Here is a 20492-nt window from a genome sequence, read left to right on the forward strand (position 1 = left end):
AAGTCAATGGGAGAACCTGAGCATTAAACAAGCCACCCCCTGTTCTGAAGAGGGGAGGGTGTCTGGTTCATAGGAAAAGGTCAGAAACTGATGGAAACACCACTGAAATGGTTCGGGAACATCATGGGGAGGATGTCTGGATGAATCTTGGACTCCCAGGTCGCTGCTGGGAACGATGTTGTCAGAGTAGTAAGCCACTTTTACAGACTGACAATAATACGCACCAAACCGAAGATAAAATCGATTTTAGAGGAAAAATTGTTAAGAAACATTCTTTCCTGTACATTTACCTGTATATAAAGTGCAAGTGCTGCCAAAAATTACAAGGAAGAGAAACTCCGATACCACCTGTATATCACATAATGGAGGGCCTCATTCACATTGTGGTACAATTGTTCAGGTAGTGGGACTCCTACACTCATAAAGCCTATGCACTAAGTGAAAGGGCTGCTAAAAAGTACAAGGAACCGGCACTCCAATACACCCTTTGTTACACATAAAGGAGAGCATCATACAAACCCTTGCTGGTGACTCTCTAAAACATTAGGGGTGAGCGTCTGCTGCTGAGCTGACCCTCTAAAACATTAGTAGCAAGGGCAGCCTAAGCATGTTGATATGATGGAGGAGGACGAGAAACGGAAGATTGAACCATATACCCTTTTTTGTGGTGGAAGGGGTGCATGGGAATACAGTGTATTCAATACACTATAAAAGCCACATTTAAAGTGCCTTTATGTTTAGATGATTTCCTCTGGTGGAGTAGAGAAGTCAGGGGCAATTCAGGCCTTGTTCATTTTGATAAGAGTCAACCTGTCAGCATTTTCAGTTGACAGTTGGATGCGCTTATTAGTTATTATGCCCCCAGCAGCACTAAATAACCGCTCTGACAAAACTCTGGCAGCAGGGCAGGCCAGCACCTCCAAGGCGTTGAGCGCCAGTTCGTGCCACGTGTCCAGCTTGGACACCCAATAGTTGTAAGTCACAGAGGGATCATTAAGGATGCTGACACGGTCTGCTACGTACTCCTTCACCATCTTCCAAAACTTTTCTCTCCTTGTGACACTAGGCGGCGCATCAGAGTGAGGGTGCTGGCGGGGTGTCATGAAACTGTCCCAGGCCTTGGAGAGTGTTGCCTTGCCTCTGTTGGAACTGCTGTGTGTTCCCCTCCTCGGTTGCCCAAGGAACTACGTACTCTGTTGCCAGCGTTGTCAGTTGGAAATTTTTGGAGAAATTCTGGTATTGCACCATTTTGCTAGTCCTCTCCACCATTGGAAAGAGAGATGAGAAGTTCTCTTTGTAGCGGGGGTCGAGAAGGGTGAACAACCAGTAATCGGTGTTGGCCAAAATGCATATAACGCAAGGGTCACGGGAAAGGCAACATAACATAAAGTCAGCCATGTGTGCCAGAGTCCCAATAAACAAGACTTCGCTGTCCTGATCAGGAGGATGACTCTCAATCTCCTCATCCTCTTCGGCCCATCCACGCTGAACAGATGGAATAAACCTGCTTTGGGTACTACCCTTTGTAGCGGAGGCAACCGTCTCCTGCTTCTCCTCCTCATCATTCGCGCTGAGAAGACGAAAAGAGGGTGGTCTGGCTATCACCCTGTGTACTGTCTTCCCCCATTTCCACCTCTTTCACATGCAAAGCGTCCTCCTTCATTGTGAGCAGCGAGCATTTCAGTAGACACAGAAGTGGGATGGTTACGCTGATAATAGTGGCATCGCCACTCACCATCTGTGTTGATTCCTCAAAGTTGCGTAAAACCTCACAGAGGTCAGACATCCATGCCCACTCGTCGCTTGTGAAAAGCGGAAGCTGACTGGAAAGGCGACGACCGTGTTGCCCCTGGTATTCCACTACTGCCCTTTGCTGCTCACAGAGCCTGGCCAACATGTGGAACGTGGAGTTCCAGCGTGTGCTCACGTCGCACAACAGTCGGTGAGCTGGCAATTGCAAGCGCTGCTACAGCGTTGCCAGACCGGCGGCAGCTGTAGATGACTTTCGGAAATGGGCACACCTGTAGCTCAGGCAACGTGGGGTAGGTTTTGAGAAACCGATGAACCACTAAGTTGAACACGTGGACTAGGCATTGTATGTGTATGAGCTTGCCAAGCTCCAAAGCCGCCACCAAGTTAAGGCCATTTTCAGACACAACCATGCCTGGTTGTAGGTTGAGTGGCGAGAGTCGCAGTTCAGTCTGGTCCCTTATACCCTGCCACAGCTCTGCGGCGGTGTGCTGTTTGTCATCTAAATACATTTTAGTTTCAGCACGGCCTGTTGCCGCTTCCCCACTGCAGTGCTACACTGCTTCCAGCTACTGACTGGTGCTGCAAGATGATAATTCAGAGGTGAAAGTGGAGGAGGAGAAGGGGGGGGGTTGCAGCCACTAATGTAGGTAGTGGCGGAAATCCTGATGGAAGTAGGGCCTGAAATCATAGGCGTCTGTAGCACCTCTGCGATCCCAGGGTACCACTCGCTCCCGGCCTCCACAACGTTCACCCAGTGTGCCGTCAGGGAAATGTAGTGTCGCTGGCCACAAGCAGTTGTCTATGTGTCAGTCGTTAAGTGGATCTTCCTAATAACTGCGTTGGTCAGAGCACATGTGATGTTACGGGACACATGCTGGTGTAAGGCGGGGATGGCACATCGGGAAAAATAGCGGCAGCTGAGGACTGAGTAACGAGGGACAAGCCTCATTGTTCACAAGCCTAAATGGCAACATTTCCAGGACCAGCAATTTGGAAAGGTGCGCATTTAGTGCCATGGCCTGCGGCTGGCTATTTGCGCTTTCGTTAAAAGGCCTGGGGTATGAACATCTGTACGCTGCGCTGGGACACAGAAGTGGATGTGCTAGCTGATGGTGCTTTTGAAGGTCCAGGTGAAGTGCAAGACGGAGGCATCCAGGCCTGCGTCTTGGACAGGGGATTGGCCAGCATGTAAAACAGGGGAAGAGGAGGCAGTGGTGTGACCCACAGACACTGATTGTGGACCCAGGCGTTTGGCCCACCTCTGACGGTGCTTTGATGCCATGTGGCAGATCATGCTGGTGGTGGTGAGGTTGCTAGTGTTCACGCCCCTGCTCATTTTGGTACGACACAGGTTGCAAATGACAATTCTTTTATCGTCCGCACTTTCCTCAAAAAAGCGCCAGACTGCGTAACACCTACCCCTTGGCAAGGGAGATTGCCACAAGCGGTGCTCCGGGGAACAGTTGCACGCCTGTTTGGTGTGGCCCGCCTTCTCGATTTTGCCACCCCACTGCCTCTTCCAGCCTGCTGCGGTGCTGCGGATCCCTCACCCTCTGTACTGCTGTCCTCGCTCGGCTTGCCACCTTCCCAGGTTGGGTCAGTGATTTCATCGTCCACCACCTCCTATTCCACTTTCTCACTGTGGTCCTCCTCCTGATTTGTTGACCTAACAACAACCTCACTTATTGACAACTGTGTCTCATCCTCATCATCAACCTCTTGAGACACTAATTGCCGTTGACTTATTGGCAACTGTGTCTCATCATCATCATCCACCATCTTCTTGTGACTGTGGATGGTCAAGAGTTTGGGCATCAGTGCACACGATCTCCTCATGTCCCTCTTCAAGCGGGCTTTGCGAAAGGCCCAAATCAAGGAATGGCGATTAAAAGAGCTCCTCGGAATATCCGAGTGTGGAATCACTTGTTTAGCAAGACTCTCCATGGTGGGAGGAAAGAGGATCGGGGTGAGGATTTGTTGACCAGACTGGCCTTTCTGGAAGACAGGGTGGTGCTTAACCGACGTGAGGCATTATCTGCTGCAATCCAACCGACCACCTGGTCGCCGATGTAGCGCAGGTAATGTTGCTGCTGTCACCAGCGGCTAACGTTATGCAGGAGATATAGTGCAGGTATTGTCGCTGCTATCACCAGCAGCCAAACAATCGCACGCAATTTTTCGCACATTGGGCTAATATATTTTGCAGCCAGATAAAATAATAGTCCTTAAAAGGACTGTTGGGTCTCTAACACCTTTCAACACTCAAAACTCCCTAAAAAAAAAAGTACAATTCCTCTCCCTACACTATCTGTCCCTTCTGCTGCAGCTCACCCTGACTAAGTCTGAGCCGAACCACGTGTCATCGGGTGCTATATAGCACCCGATGACGCGTTCTGGCCAGCCAATCACTGTAATGCCAGTAACCAACATAGCTACGGCATTACAGTGAATGGCAGTACTTCCCCACACATTTATTGGCTGCGTAGCAGCCAACAAACTTGCGGGAAGGAGACTCAAGCATCTTGAGCACACTGGGTGTTTGGCCGAACACCGCGATGTGGCGAGCATCACGATGCTCGAGTGAAAAGCTGTTCGGCCGAGCATGCTTGCCCAACACTACTTGTAAGACTTCTTCAGCTGATGTGGTTTGCTTGGGAAGCAGCAGAAATTCAAGGGCCTGTCACTATTGGTTTGTGACAAGTCAGTGATCTTGGGAATTTCACCCGAGCAGCAATTTTAATTGTTAAAGGGGTTGTCCAGGTTCAGATCTGAACCTGGGCATATCCCTTTCACCCCTCCTCCCCCCCTGATATGAGCATCGGAGCATTTCATGTTCCGATGCTCTCTTTTGCCCTGTGCTGAATTGTGCAGGGCAAATGCATTTTCTGGAGATCCAGTGACGTACCGGGCTTTCCATAGGGACTGCTAGGTGGAGGCTTTTGCCCAACAATGAGCACGGTGACATCACTAGCACTAATAGGCAGGCTTTAGTGCTACCCAAGCCTGTAAAACGACTAGGGCAGCGCTAAAGCCCGCCCATCAGAGCCGGTGATGCCACCAGCAACATTCACTGCTGGCCGGAAGCCTCTGCCTAGCAGTGTACCAAAGTAAACAAAAAAGTCCTTGGCCTGCACTATACAGTGAAGGGCAAGGGAGAGCATCGGAGCATGAAATGCTCTAATACTGATATCAGGGGGGCTGGAGGGGTGAAGATAAGGATATGTCCAGGTTCAGCTCTGAATCCAGACAACCCTTTTAAGTTTTGCTGAATCTTTTACTACAAAATTATATATCAATCTGCTCAGCTTCTCCTGCTCTTTAAAATAATGTCAGTAGATTGGATAGCATTTTCATGGTGATGGGTTCTTTCGGACCTGTCACCACAAAATGCAGTGGAATCTGAAAGCACCATGTTATAGAGCAGGAGAAACTGAGCGGATACATGTATATTTTTGTAGAAAAAGAGTAAAGTACAGTAAAACCTGTAATTTTTACATTTATATCTTTGTTTTATTCACTCTGTGTGAAAAGTTATCTGTATAGAAGGGAGGGAGTTATCAGTGATTGATAGCATTGTGGGTATAAGTGTGAATACAGAGATAGCTGTTACTCACTGATAACACCTCCCTCCTGTACCGGTAGCTATTCACAGGAAGTGAAAAAAACAGATATAAATGTATAAAATTACAGGTTGTACTGAATCTTTTCCTATAAAAATATACATCAGTCTGCTCAGCTTCTCCTGCTCTATAAAATGCTGCTTTCAGATCACACTGCATTTTGTGCTGACAGGTAGGCTTGAGTGAATCGATTATTTTTTACGATTAATCGAGTAATCTAATAAGAAAAAATGAATAGATGGTTTTCCTTTATAAAAACTCATCAGACCCCCTGCCATCAATCCCCAACACCCTTCGTTCCCCCCTGTGCGATCAGCCTAAGTGCATCAGTTCCCCCAGTACCATCAGCTCCACTATCCCCCCAGTGCCATCAGCTCCCCCCACCCCAGTGCCATCAGCTCCATTCTCCAGTGCCTTCAGCTCTCTCCCACCCTAGTGCCTTCAGCTCCACTCCCCCAGTGCCATCAGCCCCTCCATGCCATCCATTGCCATGTCCCCCAGTGCCATCAGATCAGCCCCTCCATGTCCCGCAGTGCCATCAGATCAGCCCCTCCATGTCCCCCAGTGCCATCAGATCAGCCCCTCCATGTCCCCCAGTGCCATCAGATCAGCCCCTCCATGTCCCCCAGTGCCATCAGATCAGCCCCTCCATGTCCTCCAGTGCCATCAGATCAGCCCCTCCATGTCCTCCAGTGCCATCAGATCAGCCCCTCCATGTCCCCCAGTGCCATCAGATCAGCCCCTCCATGTCCTCCAGTGCCATCAGATCAGCCCCTCCATGTCCCCCAATGCCATCAGATCAGCCTCTCCATGTCCCCCACTCCCATCTGCCCCTCCATTCCATCCATTGCTGGCTGTCCCCCTTCAGTGCCATGTCCCCAGCGCCAGTGAAATAAAATACTTACCTTTTCTGTAGGGGCGCCACTCCCCAGCTCCTTCCTCTTCTCCGCACGCTGTACTAGATCCTGACATCACATAGCGTCGGGTCATAGTGCGTGCTTACGTGCACTGTGACCTGAGGATGTGTCAGGATCCAGTGCAGCGCAGTACGGACTGGCGGGTGACCGCGGAGCGGTAAGTAATAGCAAGCGCTTCACTCCCGCTCCGTGGTCACATGAGACAAACGAATCCTCGATGCAAAAAAATTGCCATCAGATCAGCCCCTCTATGTCCTCCAGTGCCATCAGATCAGCCCCTCCATGTCCTCCAGTGCCATCAGATCAGCCCCTCCATGTCCTCCAGTGCCATCAGATCAGCCCCTCCATGTCCTCCAGTGCCATCAGATCAGCCCCTCCATGTCCTCCAGTGCCATCAGATCAGCCCCTCCATGTCCCCCACTCCCCCAGTGTCATCATATCAGCCCCTCCATGTCCCCCACTCCCCCAGTGTCATCAGATCAGCCCCTCCATGTCCCCCACTCCCATCTTCCCCTCCATGCCATCTATTGCCGGCTGTTCCCCTTCAGTGCCATGTCCCCAGCGCCAGTGAAATAAAATACTTACCTTTCATGTAGGGGCGCCACTCCACAGCTCCTTCCTCTTCTTCGCGCGCTGCACTAGATCCTGACATCACATAGCGTCGGGTCATAGTGCGCGCTTACGTGCACCATGACCTGAGGATATGTCAGGATCCAGTGCAGCGCGGTACGGGCTGGCGGGTGACCACGGAGCGGTAATTAATAGCAAGTGCTTCACTCCCTCTCCGTGGTCACATGACACAAACGAATCCTCGATGCAAAAAATTTGCCATCAGATCAGCCCCTCCATGTCCCCAGTGCCCTCAGATCAGCCCCTCCATGTCCCCCAGTGCCCTCAGATCAGCCCCTCCATGTCCCCCAGTGCCATAAGATCAGCCCCTCCATGTCCTCCAGTGCCATCAGATCAGCCCCTCCATGTCCTCCAGTGCCATCAGATCAGCCCCTCCATGTCCTCCAGTGCCATCAGATCAGCCCCTCCATGTCCTCCACTCCCCCAGTGCCATGAGATCAGCCCCTCCATGTCCCCCACTCCCATCTGCCCCTCCATGTCCCCCACTCCCATCTGCCCCTTCATGTCCCCCACTCCCATCTGCCCCTCCATGCCATCTATTGCCGGCTGTCCCCCTTCAGTGCCATGTCCCCAGCGCCAGTGAAATAAAATACTTATCTTTCATGTAGGGGCGCCACTCCACAGCTCCTTCCTCTTCTTCGCGCGCTGCACTAGATCCTGACGTCACATAGCGTCAGGTCATAATGCGCGCTTACGTACACCATGACCTGAGGATGTGTCAGGATCCAGTGCAGCGCGGTACGGGCTGGCGGGTGACCACGGAGCGGTAATTAATAGCAAGCGCTTCACTCCCTCTTCGTGGTCACATGACACAAACGAATCTTCGATGCCAAAAATTTGCATCAATTATTTTTTTGTGTAGAATTACTTTTCAATCGAGTAATCTCGAGTAAGCGTTTCAGCCCTAGTGGTGGGACAATTCCAATACATGGAGGCCTCTCTGCACAACTTTCAGTATAAGGCCCCATTCACACGTCCGCAATTTAGTTCTGCATTTTGCGGAATGGAATTGCGGACCCATTCATCTCTATGGGGCCGCACAATGTGCGGCCCGGCTCCAGAAATGCGGACTCACACTTCTGGGTCCACATTTCCGTTCCCGAAAAAAATAGAACATGTCCTATTCTTGTCCGCAATTGCGGACAAGAATAGGAATATTCTATTAGTGCTGGCGATGTGCGGTTTGCAAAATGCGGAACGCACATTGCCGTTTCCGTGTTTTTCGGATCCGTGGATCCGCAAAACACGTTACGGACATGTGAATGGACCCTAAGATATGGCAGGATTTTGCATCTTAGTGTCACAGGACACCCTACAAGGTCTTTTGGAGTCCATGCCTTATAGGCTAATATGTGTTTATTAGATAATTGCCTATACACTTGTTTACTGTAAAAAAAAAAAAAAAAAATCAGCTGTGGAATCTCAGAATTCCAAGAGGCCTAAGAGAGAATTTCCATTCAGTTTTGTACATATAAGAATACAACAGGATCAACCATGGAAGTTCTCAGTGGCCATGTTATTGAAGTACTACATTCATTTAAAAAACAGTAAAATGCAAACCGCAAAACACGTTCAGTGTTATTATCCTAAATTGGAAGGCAGTTGACAGATCTGAAAGCCTAAATGGCTGCAAGTGAAGAGGTGCAGAGTTGAGGTTACATTAGAGTCCGCTCACATACCGTGTTTGCTAATTGTGCATATTATAATTTGACATAATCCTAGTACAGCCTGCGAGCCAGGCAATCAAAAGAACAGGACCCTAAGGCCATGTTCTGCTATGGAAATGTCCTAAAATCTGCTGCTCTGATGTGGCAGATAGGGCATGCTGCAGATTTGAAAAACCACAACTTGCCCGCCAGATCTGTGCTTATTTTTTCTGCTACAGGTAAATGGAGTTTAGTAAAATGCTATGCACATAGATTGTTAATGTACTTTTGTAGATTTTCAGTGTCCAGATGGCAATTTACTGAACATGTCCACGTATACGTTTGCACTCTGTGAACCCAGTATGTGAATCAGCAATATTGGCCCCCAATGCACATATTTCTGACCCACATTTTGACCCACATCTGACATCCCTCCCTTCCGTTTATGGCATATGATTACTAAAGGTGGCCATAGACATTATGGGGAATGGTAGTCCACAGATAACAGAGTACCAGCAGATGAGTGTCTGTAGCCACCCTAAAGGGGCTGCGCAATGAAAAATATTTTTCAAACCAGCACCTGGATCTGAATATTTTTGTAATTGCATGTGATAAAAATGTAGTATAGCCACTGAGCTATTCAATAAAATGTGTCTGTATAGCGCCACCCGCTGTTTGTTCTTTTTCTTATTTCTTTGTCCAACTCACTGAGGGGTCTGCACACGCACAGTTTAAATCTTCAGCTGTGGTAGTTACAGGGAAAGAGCTGCAGCAGAAAGGACACATGCCCTAAGCTGTGATAGGGAGAGAGCTGTTGCAGAAAGGACACATGCCCTAAGCTGTGATAGGGATAGAGCTGTTGCAGAAAGGACACATGCCCTAAGCTGTGATAGGGATAGAGCTGCAGCAGAAAGGACACATGCCCTAAGCTGTGATAGGGAGAGAGCTGTTGCAGAAAGGACACATGCCCTAAGCTGTGATAGGGATAGAGCTGTTGCAGAAAGGACACATGCCCTAAGCTGTGATAGGGATAGAGCTGCAGCAGAAAGGACACATGCCCTAAGCTGTGATAGGGATAGAGCTGCAGCAGAAAGGACACATGCCCTAAGCTGTGATAGGAATAGAGCTGCAGCAGAAAGGACACATGCCCTAAGCTGTGATAGGGATAGAGCTGCAGCAGAAAGGACACATGCCCTAAGCTGTGATAGGGATAGAGCTGCAGCAGAAAGGACACATGCCCTAAGCTGTGATAGGGATAGAGCTGCAGCAGAAAGGACACATGCCCTAAGCTGTGATAGGGATAGAGCTGCAGCAGAACGGACACCTGCCCTAAGCTGTGATAGGGATAGAGCTGCAGCAGAAAGGACACATGCCCTAAGCTGTGAGAGGGATAGAGCTGCAGCAGAAAGGACACCTGCCCTAAGCTGTGATAGGGATAGAGCTGCAGCAGAACGGACACCTGCCCTAAGCTGTGATAGGGATAGAGCTGCAGCAGAAAGGACACAAGCCCTAAGCTGTGATAGGGATAGAGCTGCAGCAGAAAGGACACATTTATGTATAAATAGCTGGAGTGTAAGATGTTTTATTGCAGTCTGATGAAAGCACACCTGTGCTGAAACGCGTCACTATGCCATTTGAATATGTGACTGAATAAATCTACATTGTGATCTACATCAGCGAAGTGCCGATCTTTTCCTTTGAAACGTTTGTCTGGACGCCATTCCACGGACACGTGCACCGCGAATTTAAAGAAGGTAGTGCCACCCTGCTTCTTACTAGAACATGCCCTAAGCTGTGATAGGGATAGAGCTGCAGCAGAAAGGACACATGCCCTAAGCTGTGATAGGGATAGAGCTGCAGCAGAACGGACACCTGCCCTAAGCTGTGATAGGGATAGAGCTGCAGCAGAACGGACACCTGCCCTAAGCTGTGATAGGGATAGAGCTGCAGCAGAACGGACACCTGCCCTAAGCTGTGATAGGGATAGAGCTGCAGCAGAACGGACACCTGCCCTAAGCTGTGATAGGGATAGAGCTGCAGCAGAAAGGACACATGCCCTAAGCTCCAAGCTTGAAATAAATCTAGTAGAACAGTTGGAGCAATAAATGGGGAGATCTCAGGATTCAAGTGGGATATAGGGCTGGTTCTAGATTTGTTAGAAAGAGATTGTCATTTTTACTATGTGATGAGACTGATCACGGCAGAACCCCTTTAATAAAAGAGGAAAAGCAAAATCCTGGTTTTTCTACATACAAAATATGACCCTCAGTCATTAAATGATATCCATGTATACCCCGGAAGAAGCCAGGTTTACTGGCGAAACGGCGTTGGGTCAGGAGTCGGCCGAGAGATCTTTGCACCACTCGGGGTATGTTTAATCTAGTCCATGTACTCTAACCTCAATCTCTACAATTGCCTCCTTGGCACTTTGTTTGGGGCGTTGCTGTCATGAGGTTTTGAGGTACGCTTTTTTAGCTAACATTCTTTTTTCCCTGTTGTTATTTTCGTGCACTGATCTCCTGGCCTCTCCTTGGGTCCTGCTCCTCATCTGTGTGTCCTGCCTTGTGCTGCCTTCTTTTATTATGCATGTATGTATTGTTCATATATATATTTATAATAAAGTCTTTTGGATTTTCATATATACGAAAGTCGGTTTCATTTTTTGGTGATTATTATGACTCCTTGCGGGTCCATTTTTTCGATTTATTTGATATTTATTCTGTCGGATAATATTGGTTGACCATGTATACCTATGTAAAATGACGGTTGTTTTTTATTTTTTTATTTTTTTTATTCATCCAGCATATAGATTTCCCATTACCATGCCCACTCATGATGTTGGAGATGCTGGTGGTGCCTGAACAGGAATACCCCTTAGTGTGCGTGAACGTCAGCAAGGGCACAGATTTTAACCAGGTTGTGAAGTTTGAGACGGTGAATCCCAACTCCACCTCTTCATGGTTTACAGAAACAGGCAAGTAGAACAATGTTAAAATCCGAATTTCCTCTTTAAAGTTTGTGATCTGTGTTACATTGTTGCTGTTGCCATTACAGACAACCCACAGACAGACGTGGTCCATGTCACACAGCTGGAGAGGGATACCATTCTAGTGTGCCTGGATCGTAAGTCTATAATACTGCATGTGGTTATGGTTTCTTGCTTGTTTATGCAGTCATATGAAATCCACTTTTTTTTTTTTCTTCCTTTGAAGGTTGTATAAAAATAGTCAATCTTCAAGGAAGGTTAAAATCCAGCCGCAAGTTGTCTTCAGAGCTGACGTTTGACTTTCAGATTGAGTCTATAGGTAAGATAGCCATGCTGTTTTCACCTCCCACGTTTCCTAGTGTCACATTAGTGGCTCTTGTTACATGCTCTTTTTAGATATACGTACATCAGAATTCAGCAGTGCCAAAAAATATTAGCTCTACCTATATCTCTTCACGTACCAGACACGTCTTAGGCCGCCATTGATGAATACCAGGCAATATTTCTATGTGCTACACTATCGATAACGTTTTCTGTTTAGTATTTTTCTCATTTTCATTGCCCGCTTATTGCCATTATGACTTGTCTTCTAGTTTGCCTACAAGACAGTGTGCTTGCTTTTTGGAAGCACGGTATGCAAGGAAGAAGCTTCCGATCAAATGAGGTAAATGAGTCACAAAGTAAAAATGTGTCCACAATCTTTAGCAACTATGCTTGATCTGGTGACAGGAGACTAATAATTAGTTACACTGCACATATACTCCCATTTTTTTAGGGCTCATTCAGATGACCGTATTTGTGTCCGCATCTGTTCCGCATTTCAGTGGGGCCACCGTGTGCTGTCCACATCTGCAAAAAAGATAGAGCATATCCTATTCTTGTCCACAGTTGCGGACAGGGATAGGCATTTCTATCATGGGGCTGGCATTTTGCAAACGCACACGGCCGGTATCCGTGTTTTGTCTGAATATGCCCTTGAAGAGAATCTGTCAGATCTCCTGATATTTTGCTAATTCATTCATAGATTTCTAGAGAGAATAATGGAGCATAACCATGGGAGGAAAGATGCACTAAAATTCTTTTTTTTTAATGAGTAAAAATTGACACATAACAGTATGCGTAATAAAAGACAGTTGTCGAACAAGAACAGAATACACAATACAGTATATAGGTAGATATCACATACATTGAGTGCATGTATGCAGTTACTGACATATAAGGAATGATGAAATGATGAAAAAGATTAAATGTAAAAGACAAGAAAACATATGATTAAAATGTTCTATATCTTTCCCAATGTGCCCAGTTGATTTTAAATCTAGAGTGGGATCTATTTTCCCAGGACGCAATCTCCTCAAAACGGTATATAGCATCTACTTTGCCAACCCATAGGACCTCAGAGTGGGTATCTGGGGATAACCAGAACTGCGGCACCAGCAGGCGTGCAGCCATGATTAATTTATTGAAGAGGAAAGGAATTTTGATCAGTTTGTCTCCTTTAGGGCTACCTAAGAGGGCGACTAGGGGAGACAGCGGGACTTTTGAATCACATATCATATTACTTTTCTTGAATATCTTTTCCCACCAATTGTAGATAATTGGGCATAACCACCAAATATGGTAGAAAGTGCCTCTTGCCTGGGTGCAACGCCAGCAGATATCCAAGTTTCCCTCTCTATATCTGCATGTTGTGTCAGGGGTCTTATACCACCTGGTTAAGACTTTGTAGCCATTTTCTTGTATTCTCACGCAACGGGAGGAGGAGTGGGGAGTCATGAGTATGCGAGATAGTTCCTTGGGGGAGAAGCTATATTCAAGGTCTTTTTCCCAGAGACTTATGAAAGCTGGTTTTGGTGGCATGATGCACTAGAATTCTTAACGCATGGAGAATACAAGTATTTACTAAAACAGGACAGCTGACAGGTCATCTTTAAATTATAATGAGACAGTGTGACAATTGCTGTCATAAGCATCATGTACCCCTGCCGATCTGCTGTTTGGGAGTAGCTCTGGTGCAGGAACTATATCGCGCCATTCGTTGGGTAGTGGACTGAGTGAATGGGAGCAGCATTGCAGTAACTATCTCCATTCACTACACGATGGACGGAGCTGTGTAGTTCTGCCGCCAGAGCTACTCTGAAACAGCTGGTCAGCGTGGTGTCAGAACATTGGTGGCCTGACCAAGGGATTGGCCATCAATATACAAATCACAGAGACCCCCTTTAGTTTTATCCTGGGGGTCAGGCAACCACTTCTAGGAATTTGTGTATTAATTGCTGTAGAGCGGGATCTTTCTTCTATGATTTTCTATGTTGTGTAAACATTATTAGAATTGTTTCTAGTTGTACAACAACGTGAAAATCAGTAGTAGATTAAACTGACATATCTCAATCCAAGGCTATGTTCGCATGGCGGATGTTGATGCTGTCAAAATCCTTCCGTTTACTCCACAGCAGAAACTGCTGGGACTTCTGACTCGGATGTCCCCACTGTGGCTTCTGCTGCGGTTGTTCACTTTAGATGCCACAGATCTGCTCTTGGTTAGTTCTACTGAATGAAGCTAATCCGCGAATAGACACCCGCCGTGGCTTCAAATGGCATCTGTCCGGACACCGTGCCAAGATGGGACATGTCTCTATTGGTGCGATTGAACATTTAAACAATAGTGGGCATACACCAAGCTGCCAGAATTTTAAAGTGAAGTCCATGCCAAAATTCCTGCTGCATAAACCACGGTGTGAAGTCCCCTAAAGAGGTTGTCTCACAAAGACAACCCAGTATGGAAATGTAGTAACCGGCTGTTTGCCATGTTTACCACTATACTTCCCTAACATATCTGTTATACACATGCAAATGTCTGTGTCTTAACTTTTTTTTTTACAAGTAAAGTGATAAGATTACATCTGCATGGATATTGGTGATCATACTCATTGACTACTCTGATCAAATCCTAAGGCGCGATAACAAGCGTTGGATCTATGATTGTAAAGCAAATCATTTGTAAGTAATTAAAGTATATGGCATCTTTCTCCTCACAGATAACACAGGAAATCTCAGATAACACTCGGATATTTCGCCTGCTGGGATCTGACAGGTAATGGTGTAGCTGTCACTGTAGTAACTTGCGCCCACATGAGGAAATTATACATTGGGCTCACACTATAGTTATACAGAACAATCTAATGCTTTTATCGATGCTTAGTAAGAACGGGTAAAAGACCACAGTACAGGTATCCATACACATAGGTCCAAAGTTGATCAAAACAGATGATTTCAACCAAATCACTGTCCATCAGATGAAATTCAACAACATTGAACCATCCATTGATAAACCATTATGGTCTGGGAAGAAGTCACCCATGGTTTTAGTTTATGTCGAGCAGTATCTATACCACGAAATGATCTGTCTGTGAAAGATTGTTCGTCCTTCACCTGGTGTCACTGAAAAATGTATGGTCAGTGTGAGCAACTGTACAGCCAGAATGTGAAAGGCTGCCTATAACCTTATTTCTGTCTCATGTGTATGGCAACCATGATACCAACATATCGGCCCAAGGCTCATTCAACCAACAGCTGCCTCTCCCAATCGTCCCATACACATATATGCTTGGCTCAACTGAGTATACATGTGTTGTAAAAGGCAGAATTCTGCTGCCGGGTCCCTCTGTCCTTCCCCAGACAGTTGTGGCTGGCAAAAAAGCTTCCATAGAACAAAAGGATTGGACATGCTGAAATACAAAATGCCAGACCCATTCTCTCCCCTGATATCTGATGTCAGGTGGGGTTTTAGGAGGCCACATTAGAAAAAAATTGTTAAGATAGATCCATATCAGACCTCTGACCAAGACTTGAACTATGCAATAAAGATTGGTGAAAAACAGCATTAAAACTTCATGATACATCTGACGTGATTGGATTCCCCATGAAAGGTCCCAACCAGTCTAACAGTCTGTCTGTCATCAGACTATTGGCAGGTTCAACCGACCTACATCTACTTTTGTAAAAGTCATGTTATTTTTCAAAAGGTCAGTATGGTAAATGGTTGAACCTGATGGACTTAGGGGGTCATTTATTAAGACCGGTGTTTTAGACGCTGGTCTTAATAATCCCTATAGCTGGCAGTGGATCCACCGGAGTTACGTAGAGGCGTCGGCCTGTACATAACTTTAGCGGGTCGACTGCCGCTTCTAAATGTAAGACATCTTCCTAGCTGTCTCTTATTTAGACAATTTTCTATGCCTAAACCAGACGTAGAAAATGGGGAGTGAGACGGGCCTGCCGGCTGTCCACTTTCCTGCCCACACCGTACCCACTTTTTTAGGCCTGGCGTAAGTGGGAAAAAGTCGCAGATTGCAGCGCAAATGACCGCAGTCTGCACCAGAAATACGACTAATATATAGGCGTATTTCTGGTTAGTAAATGACCCCCTTAGTTCTTATTTCAATGCACTATGTACTATAACTGTTTGGACAGTTGCCTCAGTTTAGCCTGTTCAGCGCAAATTCCTAACATGTCACATGTACTTACATTACAATAGTAGCAGCTATCCTAGTAGGGTTTATCATTCTGATCAAAATATATATTTTTAGCTTGTACCGCAGCAGAAATTACATTAATATTTATGTAAATTAGTTAGCTGGAGCAGCGAGGGGCTAGGAGCACCACTGCAGCTACACCCTGGTGCTCACTCCGCCTCAGTACACTCTTCTGGCGCCTGTGATGTGGCTCACAAACTCAGTGCCTGTGCTCCAGAAGACAAGGCAAGACGAGATCAAATGGGAGAAGGGAGTGTACTGCGCACGGGGGAGCAGCTGTAACCATTTACTGTACTGGCTGGTCTACAAAAGAAAGACTGAACTCAACTTTATAAACTAATAAATTATATCCTTTTGAAAAATAACCTGATTTTTGCTAAATTAGATGAACCCGCCAATTTCAGTGAGACCAGCTGACCATTTAACATGTATGGGGGCCTCCGGACTCTTAGGGCTCTTTCACACGAGTGGATGCAGTGCGGTTAATCTGCTGCGTGAAAGAGAGCCAAGCCCCGTTCCGGACAGCAGATACACGGAGCATTTACATGATTGATAATATTCTTTTTACTACAAAATCATAGTGAGATAAAATTGTCACAGTGATTTTGTAGTAAAAAGGTCACAGAGAGGCAAAGAGCATTATCCATCATGTTATTGCTCCGTGTCTCTGCTGTCTGGAGCGGGGCTTGGCTCTCTTTCACGCAGTGGATTCCACGCACGGGATCCACTCGTTTGAAAGAGCCCTTACAGCTTTTGGCCAGTAGCTTAAGACTGAGGAGAAATTGCTTGGATGATAATGAAGTTATCCATCTGTCAACACATCCTTGATTGCACTACAGCCAGCCCCTCAGTGCTCCAACTAATATGCATAAACATAAAAGTAATGATATCTCCGCAGCAGTTCGCGCTGAAATGAAAGAGATTGTTTTAATCAGCATGATCAGCCCTAGCAGGCAGTATGCTGGTAGTTGCTCTTTAAGAACCATGACTACAGGACTTTCAGATGTTACTGTTATCAGTAGGTGCAACTATTGTTGAATAGATTGCTGGTGGTTCAGATGGGTCTGTCTGCTGCAGAACCTCATGAATCCTGTTATGGCTAAGCCATTTTATCATGCCAAAACCTGTGCGTCCCGGAACAGTCTCTTAGTTTTAGTGCAATCCTGTTGCATGTGCATAGTAATACTGTTTTTCTTGTTTTAAAAATAATGTCATATTCACCTCCTCCAATTCCCACGCTACTCCGCGGGTACTCGCTAGTCTCTGCTTCCTGGTCCCTCTCAACACACAGGAAATGATCCATTTATGCAAGTTCTGGCTGATCTAGGTCACCCTTGCGGCCAGTAATTGGCTGTGTAGGCATTTCCCATGTGGGACCAAGAAGCAGAGCCCAGTGGATACACTAAAATGGGAGCGGCAGTGTACTGGTGGAAGTATGACTTCTTTTGTTTCGTTTTATTTTTTGCCACCTTGAGCCTTTTTTCAAGAAAAAAAAAATTGGGGGGGGGGGGTGTCACACCCCCTTTCAAGTCAGTGTAAAACAGTAATGTAAACTCATTGCAAATATATGTTTGAAGGTGAACCTAAGGTAGATTGATTTCTGGATGTTTCTCAAAAGAGGCTGCACCATCTAAACTGGGGTTCAGCAATCTTCGGCTCTCCAGCTGTTGGGAAAGTACAAATCCCAGCATGCTGCATTCATTTTTATGGGATTTCCGAGTTTATCTGAGAAAGCGTGCATGCTGGGAATGGTAGTTTCACCAGTGCTGAAGGTTGCTGATCCCTGATCTACACAATCCTTCCATTTTCGCACAGAAGGGGTTGAATGAAAACCCTCTACTTTACCGTAGTCTGTAACCAACGTAGACATACACATAAAGATCATCAGTTGTCCTAAACAGTTGCTACTATGGCGTACATGACCATCGTCACTAATTCTCCTATTTTTCTGTCTCTTGCAGGGTTGTTGTTCTGGAAAGCAGGCCAACAGACAACCCCACAGCCAACAGCAACCTGTACATTCTTGCAGGGCATGAGAACAGCTACTGAGAACCAACAGCAAAAAGAACTCATGTCGCCAAGAAAACACTATAGCTTGAGGGTCTACCGGCATGGCAGGAAAAAGATTGGAAGACAGTTGCGGAGAGTATCGCGAGGTTTTCATAAATGCAAACCTGCAGTGTTGATGCAGCCGTCAAGGCAAAGGATTCTGTCTGTACCACGTTACTCACGATACAGTGACGCGGAAATGATGTGGTTGCAGATGTTGGAATTGTGGGGAAAGAGTTACGTGGCAGGGTTGTATGTCCCCGTGGACAAACCTGAGAACAAAGCAGCAGCAACACATGATCATTTTATATACATATTATATATATATATATATATACAAATAATTTATTGTGGCATGAGTCAGTGATGAGGAAAATGACGCTTCTATGTGGTATGGAGACATTTCTTCCCACACAAGTGCTGCATTCACAGTTGTGTAATCTTTGCACACACACAGGTAGTATTACATCGCTATCATACTGCAGTGGCTGTAACCTCCTGTTGCTGATGTCCTACCTGGAGCCCTACTGTAGATAGTGAGACTTTTATGATGTACAAGTGTCTTAATTGTACAGATGTAAAGTTGGCCGGAGCCCCAGGTCTTCTCATTTGCCCAGTCTCTAGTCGAGCTAGTTAAGCGTGGACAACAAAACACAAGAGTTTATTAACACTATGGTATTTTTTATTCCGTGTAATTTAGTAATGCCAATATAAATTTTTGTAAGTTTCAAAAAAGAAAAAAAAAACTAAAACTATAGAGAGGATGTAAGCTTTTTATGATATCCTTAACTTTAATGCAAGTACACTGGTGTGAAGATTTGCACAAGTATTGTCGTGTGACACATTGCACCACAGTGTTACCCTGTGACTGCTGGGAAATGCGTCAGCTTCTGCCATTAATACCTTGTTCGCTTGCTTTTTTTGGGGTATTTTATTTTTATATTGTAAATCGGCAGATCTGGTTTACCTGATAAAGGATTTTTTTTTTTTTTATTCACTTTGGCACGTGCAACAGCAAAATGAACAAAATGCATTTTTATGATTAAAGGGTAAAGATCAGACAATTGAATAGTAATAATATATTTATTACAAGTAAATCTGTTTTTTTGTATAGTTATTTAAAATCTTAAAGGGAACATGTAGCGGCTTACCAAGCAGAACTTCTTAATAGGCAGATGGCGGTATACGTTTTTTTTGTTTTGTTTTTTAACACTGCCCACAGAAACTGCCTTATGATCTATCTTACCCTCTCATCTTGCACGTTACTCGTTTTTGTTCCTACAAATGACAAACAATGTTGCGATCAGTTCCCTTTAGTCTCACGTCACTCATACTACATCCATATGTATTCAGGTGAAAATGCTGTGTGCATTTATAGAATCTGCCATATTTTTTAATATATATACCTAAATGCTTCTATGGTCTATGAAGTTGGAGAAATACCCAACATTTCAACCAGGCTGAGCTCCTCTAACATTCCACTTTCTAAGAAATGATTTAAATAGAGCTTTTTGTTTTGCCTTATTTTCATCCTTTAGGATGCTTGTGAACTTGTGGCCAAAATAATTTAGTTACTACCTCATGCAAATAGACTAAAGGTGACTGAGCATCAAGCAGCTGTGCATTTGATATTATGCGTTTTTTTGTTTTTGTTTTTTTGCCAGTGACAACTATTTAATGGACAGCCCCAGCCCTTCATTCCACCACAATATTAAAGGGGTTGTACAAGAATGGGGGCTTTTGGCAAACCCCCCTTCTCACACGCACACACTTGGCCGGACCTTTAAAGGGAAGATTACTTACCTGCTTCCCAGCGCTGTTCCTTCACCCCTGCAATGCTTTGCTGGTTTTCCTCGCTGTAAGCATCTAGTTTGACATCGCCTGCAGCCAGTCATGACAAATGGTCACAAGACGCAAGGGAATCCAGTCTCCGCCACAGCCAGTGATCGGCTGCGGCAATCTCAACCTGGATGTTTACAGCGAGGGAGCCCAGCAGAGCTTTGCAGGCCTGGAGGAGTGGGGAAGCAGGTAAGTAATCTTCCCTTTATAGGTCCGGCCAAGTTGAGGGATTTGCCAAGACCCCCCCCCCATTCTTGCATAACCCCCTTTAATGCACCTTAATAATATAGGCCTGTAACATACTGTAAAAGCATGATTTCATCATATACCACTGTTCATCCAGGAGTCAGTGAACCTCCTGTTGTCCGTTAGAAACATTCTTAATATAATTTCTCATCAGATGTATGCGGTCCTGTTGGAGGGCAGTATTAACTAGTGACAGAGGCCTTGATTCAAAGGCAGGGTCGTTTTCTTATTTTTTGCTCAATCATTTTTTTTTAAACCACTGGTTGCAAGCT

The 20492-nt window shown here is 45.8% G+C and overlaps 1 protein-coding gene across 6 annotated transcripts in view; it reads left to right on the forward strand.

Annotated features, from left to right (window-relative positions):
- MAP4K3 (mitogen-activated protein kinase kinase kinase kinase 3) overlaps positions 1-19141 on the forward strand; it is a 275619-nt gene extending 256478 nt beyond the window's left edge. For all 6 annotated transcript variants that reach the window (XM_044291852.1, XM_044291853.1, XM_044291854.1 and 3 more), the window contains 6 exons: positions 11368-11539; positions 11620-11688; positions 11778-11870; positions 12145-12215; positions 14590-14645; positions 18048-19141. In XM_044291852.1, coding sequence (XP_044147787.1) covers positions 11368-11539; positions 11620-11688; positions 11778-11870; positions 12145-12215; positions 14590-14645; positions 18048-18135 — 549 coding nt within the window. In that variant the 3' untranslated portion in view covers positions 18136-19141. The remainder of the gene's footprint in view (positions 1-11367; positions 11540-11619; positions 11689-11777; positions 11871-12144; positions 12216-14589; positions 14646-18047) is intronic.
- The last annotated feature ends 1351 nt before the right edge of the window (positions 19142-20492 follow it).

The sequence above is a fragment of the Bufo gargarizans genome, chromosome 4 (assembly GCF_014858855.1).
Source record: "Bufo gargarizans isolate SCDJY-AF-19 chromosome 4, ASM1485885v1, whole genome shotgun sequence".
Classification (NCBI taxonomy): Eukaryota; Metazoa; Chordata; class Amphibia; order Anura; family Bufonidae; genus Bufo; species Bufo gargarizans.